Source organism: Myotis nattereri, assembly GCF_964212035.1.
Source record: "Myotis nattereri genome assembly, chromosome: 3".
In the NCBI taxonomy this organism is placed as follows: domain Eukaryota; kingdom Metazoa; phylum Chordata; class Mammalia; order Chiroptera; family Vespertilionidae; genus Myotis; species Myotis nattereri.
This window is the reverse complement of record NC_138077.1, coordinates 190,195,338-190,207,556: the sequence shown is the minus strand read 5'-3', so window position 1 is coordinate 190,207,556 and position 12,219 is coordinate 190,195,338. Positions and strand designations below refer to the sequence as shown.

General features: G+C 43.9%; 1 protein-coding gene across 1 annotated transcript in view; it reads right to left on the bottom strand.

Moving 5' to 3' along the window:
* TRIT1 (tRNA isopentenyltransferase 1) overlaps window positions 1-8,572 on the bottom strand; it is a gene marked incomplete at its 5' end in the record, with an annotated part of 43,011 nt that extends 34,439 nt beyond the window's left edge. The window contains one exon of the mRNA XM_081085878.1: window positions 8,399-8,572. Coding sequence (XP_080942004.1) covers window positions 8,399-8,572 — 174 coding nt within the window. The remainder of the gene's footprint in view (window positions 1-8,398) is intronic.
* Between the last annotated feature and the right edge of the window lie 3,647 nt (window positions 8,573-12,219).

Below are 12,219 nucleotides of genomic sequence, written 5' to 3'. Positions count from 1 at the left end.
CATGCATTTTTTTTACTCTTTTTACTTTGCTCATGCTGTTCTTATGTCAAGAGTATTCTTCTCCCGCCCTGGCTGGTTTGGCTCAGTGGATGGGGCACTGGCCTGGGAGCTGACAGGTCCCGGGCTCGATCTCCGGCCCCAGTCGAGCACGTGCGTAAGGGAACCAATTGATGTGTCTCTCTCACATTAATGTTTCTCTCTGCTCTCCCCCTCCCTTCCACTCTCTCTAAAATGGAAAGATATCCTTGGGTGAGGATTAACCAAAAAAAAAAAAAGAGAGAGAGAGAGAATATTCTTCTTCTTTCTCTGCCTGATGAAATGTATACAGTAGAATAAAGGAAAAGAATGGAATGAAGGACAAATGGATAAACAAATAGGAGGAGGTGGAGAAAAAAAACATAAAATAGCATGGAGATGACAGTTCAAGAAAGCAATTTTTGGTAGGGATGAGATTATTATAGTGCCTACCTCATAAGGTTATGGTGAGACTATTAAATGAGATAATATATGTCAAACTTTTAGAACAGTGTCTGTTATCTATAATAATCTATAATAATAAAAGCATAATATGCTAATTAGACCAGATGTCCTTCCAGACGAAGCCACGGTGGGGGCCGAGGCAGCTGCTGCAGCAGCAGGGGACCTTGCAAAACTTACGTGTATCGGGCCTGTAGTGTGTGTGTGTGTGTGTGTGTGTGTGTGTGTGTATTACTGCTATTTTCAGTATTGTTATTATTATTCATGATACAGTGCTAAGAGCTTGAACTCCTGCTGCCACAATGAGGAAGGAGCAGTGGTGAGGCTCCAGCAGGGCTCCAAAGGTAACCAAAGAGACAAACGGGGCACTGGTCTGATTCAAATTTATTCAACAAACTACACGCAAAACCAAAACCAACTAGGTTAAGCCATACTAGAGTACATACAGAGCATGTAGGTGAATTCCTATACACCGCAAATAACTTTTACTCCTCAAACATATATCCTTTTTAGAAGTGGAGCTGTTTCAAGTGAAACATGAGGACAGTACTCATGCTCACACATGTGAATCTGCAAGTCTTATCTACGCTCCCCAACAGTTTTCCATTTGGCCAGGAGTCATTTCTCCTTCCTTACATAAAACAGGTGGTTTGACTACAAAGTTCTTCTCATAGCTGCAAAAAAAGTGAGTATATATGTAAAAACCACCCACACTTAATAATGTAGCAAAGGAAAATTAAATTCACTCACAATAGAGGTGAGTAAAGAAACCTTAGAGACTCATCCTATATAATAAAGAGGTAATATGCAAATTGACCATCACTCCAACACACAAGATGGCCACCACCATGTGATCAAAGATGGCCTGCAGGGGAGGGCAGTTGGGGGGGAAACAGGCCAGCAGGGGAGGGCAGTTAGGGGTGACCGGGCTGGCAGGGGAGTGGTTAGGGGGTGATCAGGCTGGCAGGCAGGCGAACGGTTGGGAGCCAGCAGTCCTGGATTGTGAGAGGGATTCCCAGATTGGAGAGGGTGCAGACTGGGCTGAGGGACGGACACACACACACACACACACACACACACACACCCATGCATGAATTTTATGCACTGGGCCTCTAGTATATACATAATTTTAGATGAGTCAAAAATTTGAGATTTCCTTCTTTGCCTCTTATCAGGCTCAGTCCTATTAAAAGATTGCCTCCAGAGAGGTCAGAGTGGGACCATCCAGTTTGCAGCTCCATGGAACCATAAAAGACACACTCAGGGGGCAGACTCAGTGAGCACCAAAGCCCCATCGAAGCAAGTCTAGCCCCAGAGGGGTGTCTCCAGCACAGAAGTTCTCCCACTGAAGACACAGCTGATTCTCACAGCCAATTGGCCTGGAGGTCAATTCCTCACAATGATAACTACAACAATCAAGGCTTAATTACAACAAGACTGTGCACAAAGCCCACAAGGGGGGTGCACCAAGAGTGTCTACCTCAGATAATTGGGACACTTAGCACAGAAAGGCACTCTATCGACACAGCGAAGCATAAAAAATGCCGAGACAAAGAAACAGGACACAAACGACAGGATTGGAAGAAAGCAAACTGCTGGATATAGAGTTCAAAACCACACTTTTAAGGTCTTTAAAGAACTGTCTAGAAGCCGCCAATAAATTTAATAAGGCCCTTGAAAAGACTGGTGAGACCGCCGATAAATGCAGTGAAATCTTCAAGAAGACTGGTGAGATTGCTGATAAATGTAGTGAGATCCTCAAGAAATCTAATGAGACCCTCAATGTTGTGATAAAGGACCAATTAGAAATTAAGCATACACTGACTGAAATAAAGAATATTATACAGACTCCCAACAGCAGACCAGAGGATCGCAAGAATCAAGTCAAAGATTTGAAATACGAAGAAGCAAAAAACACCCAACCGGAAAAGCAAAATGAAAAAAGAATCCAAAAATATGAAGATAGTGTAAGGAGCCTCTGGGACAGCTTCAAGCGTACCAACATCCGAATTATAGGGGTGCCAGAAGAAGAGAGAGAGCAAGATATTGAAAACCTCTTTGAAGAAATAATGACAGAAAACTTCCCCTACCTGGTGAAAGAAATAGACTTACAAGTCCAGGAAGCGCAGAGAACCCCAAACAAAAGGAATCCAAAGAGGACCACACCAAGACACATCATAATTAAAATGCCAAGAGCAAAAGACAAAGAATCCTAAAAGCAGCAAGAGAAAGAAAATCAGTTACCTACAAGGGAGTACCCATAAGACTGTCAGCTGATTTCTCAACAGAAACTTTGCAGGTCAGAAGGGAGTGGCAAGAAATATTCAAAGTGATGAATGCCAAGAACCTACAACCAAGACTACTTTATCCAGCAAAGCTATCATTCAGAAGTGAAGGCCAGATAAAGAGCTTCACAGATAAGGAAAAGCTAAAGGAGTTCATCACCACCAAACCAGTATTATATGAAATGCTGAAAGGTATCCTTTAAGAAGAGGAAGAAGAAGAAAAAGGTAAAGATAGAAATTATGAACAACAAATACACATCTATCAACAAGTGAATCTAAAAATCAAGTGAATAAATAATCTGATAAACAGTAAAAAAAAAAAAAAAAAGATTGCCTCCAGATAACCCCCATCTCTTTTGGTTACCAGGTTTTCATGACTTTTATTTCATATCCTAGTAATAAGCCACTGTGATCCACTATCCCATCTCTCCTTCATATCCCTCCCCGATGCATCCCAGACCTCCCTTGAGCACTATCAGACAGTAGGCCTTTAGTTTAAAAGAAAAAAAAAGCAAAACACTGCTCCTAAATTATGTCCCAAAGCGGACAAAAAGAACGTAGAACTCTACATCTATTAAATGGCACGTAGCCTGCTTACTAGTCAGACTGCCAAAAATCATTTGCTTCTCCTCTTGTAGGTTTAGACAAACACAAAGGGAACTATGCTCCTATGTATGACTACTACTTCTCCACAGGACCTGAAGGACTAAGGCATTAGAGATACTTCCTCTCTATAAACCCAAATAGAACACTGTTTATTTTCTCTTGGCATACAGTTAGTGGTCTGTATTTCCAGACAGTCATTGTACATCTTTTGGCAAGTGCCTTCAAGTTTCTCAGTACAATGTTTCATCCAGTCACTGAAGGCAATGCATTGTACCTTGAATTTACATGCCAAGAAAAGACAGACTGAAAAGAAGACCTTCAGTATCACCTTCCTGCAATAGATGAGACACTACAGGAGTTAGAAAGCCCAGATCCAATTCCCAGGTGTGCAAGTGTCTTGCAGTATGATCTCCAGTCTGCTCTTTAATCTTTCTGTACTTCAGTTTTTCCATCCTGGAAAACAGGGATTGTATTATCTTCCCCTCCCTGAATTTAGACTCTTACTGCTGACTGAGAATATTTATGTTTCTATAATTTGTGAAACTGGGGTTTGGAAAACTCAGAAAATTAAGCATAAATGTCATTTCTCACTTTTGTCAGGTCTACCATGCAGAATCCACAGAAAGTGGATTTAGCAGGAGTCTCTAAATAAGTAATCCCTCAGAGAGTAGTTCTGACTTCCCATTCAACAAGTAACACCCATGAGAATGGGAGGCAAGAGGCCAGGGAGGACCTTCAGATGCTACATGGCTAGCTACAGAAGCAAGTCATTACACATCAGGCTCCATTACAGTATTATCACCCTAGACATGCTATCCTTAACACCCCATTGTAGTTCTACCTCAAAGAAACTACCTCAATATTTAAAGCACTTACTTAATTCAATGTTTACCAAAAACAAGCACTTTCCCTGGATGGTAACTGCCCTGGTAAGGGTTGCCTTGGGGTGACCCTACAATTAAGGCAGGACAAAGGGATGACACCCCAAGTATGAGTGAGGTGCAAGACAATTTAAGATTTAAGGCAGTATTTTACAGTCCTTTTTGAGTTACTAGTACACTTTTTTTTAAACTGTTAAATGACTTTTTTAAATTAAGTTTTATTGTTGAAAGTATTCTATATGTCCCCCCTTCTTCCCCATTGAGCCTTTCTAGCCTGTCCCCAGGCCTTCACTACGTACGGTCTGACTAGTACACTTCTGAAATACAAAATTCTGGACAGGATTCCAAAAAATTATTAAAATGCAAATGTTGGTTTTTAAAAAGATAAACTTGGACCCTAGCCAGTATGGCTTGGCTGACTGGGCGTCATCCTGTGTACCAAACGGTTGCCAGTTCGATTCCGGGGTGTGCAGGAAGCATCCAACTGATGTTTAGCTCTCACATCAATGTTTCTCTCTCTCTCTCTCTCCTTCTCCCTTCCTCTCCCTCTTAAAAAAAAAAAAATCAATAAAAAATAATTTTAAAACAATTTTTTTAGCCCTCGCCGGTTTGGCTCAGTGGATAGAGTGTCAGCTTCGGACTGAAGGGTCCCGGGTTCAATTCCAGTCAAGGGCATATACCTTGGTTGCAGGCACATCCCCAGTAGGGGGTGCGTAGGAGGCAGCTGATCGATTTTTCTAACTCTCTATTCCTCTCCCTTCCTCTCTGTAAAAAATCAATGAAATATATTAAAAGAAAAAAGAATATCACTTTGTGCCCTGGCTGGTTTGACTCAGTAGATAGAGTGCTGGCCCAAGGACTAAAGGGTCTCCAGTTCGATTCCGGTCAAGGGCACAGCTAAAGTTGCACTTCATGAGTGTGTCCAGCACCATGTGGATATGGCTGGACACTAGTTAGAGTGTCGCTGGGCACTCTAAATAGCAAAAGCTCTAGAATAACTGGGAGGCAACCAATGGATATGTCTTTCTCACACTGATGTTTCTCTCTCACTGTCTCCCCCCGTATCTTCCACTCTTTCTAAGAATCACTGGAAAAGTATCCTCAGGATAGGATTAATAAATAACAAGAAATTTTAAAAAAGAATGTCACTTTGTTCATATGCTTACAAAAAATTTTCTGACTCAACCTCAAGTCACTGAAAAGCATCACCTCCTTCCATTAGCTAAAAAACAAGCAAAGCAGCACTACCCTAACAGGGGGGCATGGTAAGCAGATATAGAAATGAAGAACTGAATATTCACAGTGAATGGGGCAAAGATACTTTATTTTATTATTTAGACTGAAAAGTAAAATCAAAGGTCAAAGTTTTTCAATGGGACCAAGAGGAAATGTTATGAATATCCAAGATATAATCAAAATTAAATACAACCTATACCCAATTCAGAAAGCTCAATAATCATTAAAGTATTTTTCATATATTAATTAATCCTCATGGCATCTCGAGGAAGTTTGATTCTCATATTCTAATTACTTATAACCACAGGAAAAATCTGCATGGACCAAGATGCACCATTTTAACAAAACAAGTCAACAAATATTTTCTTCTTTCTTATCTATCTATCCCAACTTCACCTACCTTTCAAGTCCCTTTTCAGAGAGATTTCCATGACTATGCCATCCTTCACTGATTTCTCCCATCTCAGGAATTATTTAATTTAATTTATAATAAAATCTAACACTTGTAGCCTCTCTTCTCCCTACCTGTCCACCTTACAAAGCATCATTAATATCTCAGTTCAAACACTTATTAACTCTATTTTGTTTCATGTTTAGCTGAAATAAAACTTCTTGAGGACAGGGATTATGGTTTTGTCTCTCCAAAAGGACATTTCAGAATAGTACCTACCAGTCCTAGCTGGTTTGGCTCAGTGGATAGAGTGTCGGCCGGTGGACTGAAGGGTCCCAGGTTCAAATCTGGTCAAGGGCACATGCCCAGGTGCGGGCTTGATCCCCAGTGTGGGGTGTGCAAGAGGCAGCCGATCAATCATGCTCTCATTATTGATGTTTCTATTTCCCTCCCTCTCCCCTTCCTTTCTGAAATCAATAAAAATATATATATTTTTTAAAAAGAATAGTACCTACTATATTTTTACCACTTACTATGTGCCATATGTTGTATTAAGTGCTTTACATACTTTATCTCCTTTAATCAGTACAATAATATTGTGTTGTTGTTATTATTCTGCCTATTTTACAGAAGAAAAAACAACAGTACGAAGAGGTTGGGCTGCAGTTGCATATCTTAGAAAAGATAGGGCTGAGATTTGAGTCTCAGCCCTAAAGTCTATCTCTAGAAGTTGGCACAAAGTAGAGATCACAAACAATATTTGCTGAATTATCCTAATCATCTCGTGTGTGTTGACGGTTGTATCACCCCAAATGAACTAATGAGGGCAGAAACCTTGCCCAGAGGTTTATAAGGTAGAGTGGGGAGCGCTGCCCCTCCAGGCCCCGAACCTAGGTGGAATTTCACATCAAGCACCTCATTTACTCCATAAAAACGTCTATTTGTAAGTTCTCTTCAACAAATAGCACCTGTAACTCTTCCAGCAGAGATTTACCCCAAAAGTCACCCTCTCTCAATCCGAACACAAATGCTCCCAGGTGCCATGTGTGCTGCCTTCCTTCTGGGCCTCCCTCTGGTTCAAGGAAGAGGACAAAGCCTCCTGCTCCCCCGCCCCCCCTCCCGCTGCCAGTAGCTTAGAAAGTTCAGCTCCTGCCGGGCCAGCCGGCTCAGTGGCTGCGCAGCGACCTGTGAGCCAGGAGGTCACCCATCGGTTCCCCTGTGTGGGTCATTTGGGAGGCAGCTGATCAATGATTCTCTCATCATCGATGTTTCTATCTGTCTCTCCCTCTCTCTTCCTCCCTGAAATCAATAAAAATATGTAAACTTTTTATTTTTTTAAATATATTTTATTGATTTTTTACAGAGAGGAAGGGAGAGAGACAGAGAGTTAGAAGCATGGATGAGAGAGAAACATCGACCAGCTGCCTCCTGCACATCTCCTACTGGGGATGTGCCTGCAACCCAGGTACATGCCCTTGACCGGAATCGAACCCGGGACCTTTCAGTCCGCAGGCCGACGCTCTATCCACTGAGCCAAACCGGTCTCGGCTAAAATATGTATACTTTTTAAATTTCAGCTTTTTTAAACAAGCATTTACCAAGTGCCTGGTCTTCTTCAGAAAAGGCCATCCTGCTCTTCATTCTAACTCTATTTTAACCCCAGTTATTAATCACGACAGCCCTGTGAGGTAGGTAGTGTTTTCTCCACTTTACAGATACATAACGTCCCCCAGAAAACTACATTATGAAGGTCAGGAGGCCGGTGGCCGATCAGGGGCTGGAATCCAGGTCTCCTGCCCATCCAGCGTGTTCCGTTCCCTCGGCAGAAACTCGCAGATAGTAACCGACCTATTCTGGTGTCGCTGGGCACTCTGAAGAGCAAAAGCTCTAGAATAACTTTCATTTAAAAGCTAATTATCGCCCTGACTGGTTTGGCTCAGTGGATAGAGCGTCGGCCTGCGGACTGAAGGGTCCCAGGTTCGATTCCGGTCAAGGGCATGTACCTGGGTTGCGGGCTCATACCCAGTAGGAGATGTGCAGGAGGCAGCTGATCGATGTTTCTCTGTCATCGATGTTTCTAACTCTCTATCCTTCTCCCTTCCTCTCTGTAAAAAAATCAATAAAATATACTTAAAAAAAAAAAAAGAAAAAGCTAATTATCGGACACGTATACGTCAGCCTTGTAGGTTCAAGTACTATCTCCTCTACCTACCGGCTCCGGGGCCCGGAGAAAGTGTACGGCACCTCCTTCGGTGAGTTCCCTCGTCTATACATGGAGATGATAGTGCCGACCGAACAGTAATGTCGTGAGAAGCAAATGAGACGAAAGTGAAACGCCTGCAACTGTGTCTGACAGGCGGTGGGCGGCGAGTAATGATGGGCTCCCTTCCCCTACCCGCTCCGCCCCGCAGGCCTCGGGGTTCACTCACTCTCTCTCCCGCTCCGGGGCATCCCCCTGGCCCGAGGCCTGCACGCGCGCGGCCTCCGGCTTCCACGGGCCGGGGCCGGCCGCACCGTCATACCTGCATGGAGTCGGCGCTGACGACCTCGCCGCCCAGCCGCTGGCCGAGCTGCAACGCCAGGGTGGACTTGCCGGTGCCCGTGGCCCCGAGAATCACTACAAGCGGCAGTGTCCGCTGCACGCCCCGGAGCCCGGGGCCCACAGACAGGGCGCGTGCAGCCACCGCCGCCGCCATCTTGAAGACATCTGCGCTTGCGCGGGAGCAGCTGTCCCCATGGCAACCGTCAGTGCGCCTGTGCCAGCCCGGGGCTCAGCAGGGAGGGGGAGCCGGGAGGAGGGAGCTGCGGTGTCAAGGTCCCCGGGCTCCCGACGTGAACGCCGCCAACTAAGTGGTGTCACAGCTCCAACTACCAACTCTCTACATAGGGGCTGGCAGTCCTATCTAATAGAGTTATCCCCATCATTCTTTTCCAGCACCCAGTTCTTCATAGCACTGATTACAATATAAAATTATAAATTGACCTCTTGTCTGTTGTCTGACTTTCCACTCCAGGCTGCTGGCTCCATCAAAGCAAAGAACAGCTCCTGCCCAGGTCATTGCTGTATCTCCAGTACCTAGCACAGCACCTGATACCGAGTAGGCTCCCAATATTGTTGCTGTTTTAAATATATTTTTATTGATTTCAGAGAGGAAGGGAGAGAGAGAAAGAAACATCAATGATGAGAGAGAATTATTAATAGGCTGCCTCCCTCACGCCCCACACTGGGGAGGGAGCCCAGAACCCGGGCATGTGTCCTGACCTGGGATCCCACGGTGACCTCCTGGTTCACAGGTCAACGCTCAACCGCTGAGCCAAGCCACCAGAGTTTGTTGGGGTTTTTTTTAATGAAGCACTTTACAAGTGTCAGACTTTTTAAAAATAATGAATCACCCTTTTTTTATTTTATTTTTCTTATTGGTGAGAGAGAGAGAGAGGAAGACAGAGGGAGAGAAAAAGAGAAACATCGATTTCTGTTGTTTCACTTGTTTATGCATTCATTAGTTGTTTTCTTATATGTGACCTGCCTGGGGATCAAACTCGGCAACCCTCTAACCAACTGAGCTGGGAGGCCAGGGCCCAATATTGTTAAATAGAGAGGAGAATGGCTTGCCTATCTAGTGCTGGAGCCAGTCAGCTCAGAGGTGTGGCATTCTCCAGGATCAAATCTGCCCTGTTATCAGGCCAGGGTGGCTGCACTAATGTTTTCATCCCACAATGCAAACTCAGACACAATCAGAAGACAGGGAAAAACCCTCCATCCCTTTGGGGAGAAGATGCAAGAGATGGAGTGAGAAAAAAGAACAACAAGCAAACTACCCACAAAATATGAAGAAGAAAAGTAAAGCAGGCAGAAAGGATGAAGTAGTAGCAATCCTCCCATGTGGCTCAGTGGTCAGAGTGCAGTCCTGTACACTGAAAGGTCAGGGGTTTGATTCCCAGTCAGGGCCCATGTCTAGGTTGTGGGTTCGATCCCCGACCTGGTCAGGGCACATGCAGGAGGCAACCGATGGATGTTTCTCTCTCACATCGATCAATCTCCGCCCCCCCCCCCCCCCACTTCGCAAAATCAATGAAAATGTCCTTGGACGAGAATTAAAAAAAAAAAAAAAAGGTGAGAATTAGAACAAGAGAAGACCAAAATCCAGGGGACTCCACCATCTTTAAGAAAGGGCTTTGGAATCAGATGGACTAGGTTCAAATCCTTTGCTCTGTCACTTATCATCTGTGTGGCCTCATACAATTAGCCTCAATTTTTGTATCATTAAATACCTCTCAAGAATATCATAGGGAGAAAATGAAGTAATGTCTGAAAAGTGTCTGCTACAATGCCCTGGCACAGAACAACCATTTTTTGAACACTTTGTATTATTATCAAAGTAACACTCCATCTGCCTCACTAAAGAGGTAAGAGCAGCAGCCTAAAGGTCCAAAATTTTCAGTAATGTGTAAAAGTGTCTAAATACCTACTGTACTAACCCCTTCTTAGCCAATTTAAGAGTTAATTTTTTTCTCCCTGAGATTACTTGTCTCTGTCTAGCTCTCAGATCATGTCACCAGGATCCCCTGGGCCACAGGAATTACTCCTGGAAGTTTAGAGCATATGTGAGAATATCCGCCAATATGTGCCCTGCCTGGAATAACTACGAATACATTTCTTAATCACTTGGATCACCCCTGGCATAATGGCCACTCTTATAGCCACACGTATTGTTTGGAGAACACCAGATCCCAGGGTCCCCATACCTCCTTTCTCAATCCAATCTGCTTTGATCAAAAGCCTTGTTCTCTCCAATTTGTGGTACCTGCCTGGGGCTGGAATTAAAATCAAAATGGGAGGCCACATATTGGCAGACACTCTCAACATGATGGTTGTTAACTGTAGAGCCTTTGCCTGGAGACTTTCAGAGGGTACAGTTACCATGACAACCAACAGAAAGATGACAGGCTGGAGAAATGATGCAAATAAAGCAAAAGGGAGGCTAATTTCATGATGACAATCTGACCATGACAGAGTATGCTCACTCACAGATGGGAAAGCATAGTCCAAGTCCTGACCAGGTGACTGTTACTAGAGAGAGGAAAAGAAGGGGGTGGAATTTACCACCGAGAGACCAGAAGAGGGAGAGGCTGGTTGCCAAGGCAACTGGGAAGAAAGGAATGAAAAAATGGAGCTTTACCACAGCAGCAGAAAATTGCTTCTAGCCAAGCAACACAGGACTGTTGCTATAGAAACAAAGAGAACAGGGATCCTGTAGACCATGGGGAGAATTATCACTAAAATGCTGAGCAGGGAAGACTCCTAAATCAGAATGGAGTCCAGGGTCCAAAACAAATGAGAAGTGAGAAAAACATGGTACCGTTTCCATTCATTGTAATTCTACCAGCCCTACCAAAAGGGAATGGGAACATATTTTGTAATACCTTTATAGTATTTTATTTGTACATCTGTCTCCCTAATGATCCTCTAAACTCTACTAAGAATAGTTCCTGCAGGTGATCTGTAATTTGAAATCCTAATTGGAGAGATTAAGTTCAAGGGAAAATCAGGAAATTGAAGCCTATGACCAAGAGTTAATAAGTATTTCTGAAAACAACATAAAACCCTCTAGGGCAGCGGTTCTCAACCTGTGGGTCGCGACCCCTTTGGGGGTCGACCGACACTTTCACAGGGGTCACCTAAGACCATCGGAAAACACATATATAATTACATATTGTTTTTGTGATTAATCACAATGCTTTAATTATGTTCAATTTGTAACAATGCAAATACCTGCATATCAGATATTTACATTACGATTCGTAACAGTAGCAAAATTACAGTTATGAAGTAGCAACGAAAATAATTTTATGGTTGGGGGTCACCACAACATGAGGAACTGAATTAAAGGGTCGCAGCATTAGGAAGGTTGAGAACCACTGCTCTAGGGAGAAGCTTTGCAGGATAATAAGGAGACAAAAGGTTACAAAGGGAAGTCAGAAAAGCTACATGTAGTCATGCCCAGGTATTAGCTTTGTCCCTCTCTCCACCTTTTATGAGGCCAGATGGGATGGAGCTCAATCTTTTCTGTAAGATAGCTCAAGAGGAAAGGGAGCCTTTCACTTAAAGTATCTATATCTATAAAAGCCTAAGTGACCATTACGATGGAATGACTGGAACGGCGGGAACGACCAGAATGACCGGCCACTATAACATGCATTGACCACCTCGGGGCATACACTCAATGCAGGAGGTGTCTCCAGCCCGCAGTCCCCAGTCACCAATGGGGCCAGGCCAACCTCCCGGTCCCTCCCCCGAGCCGGCAGGCCCCAATTGCCTGATCAGGGCTGGGCCCCTGGACTG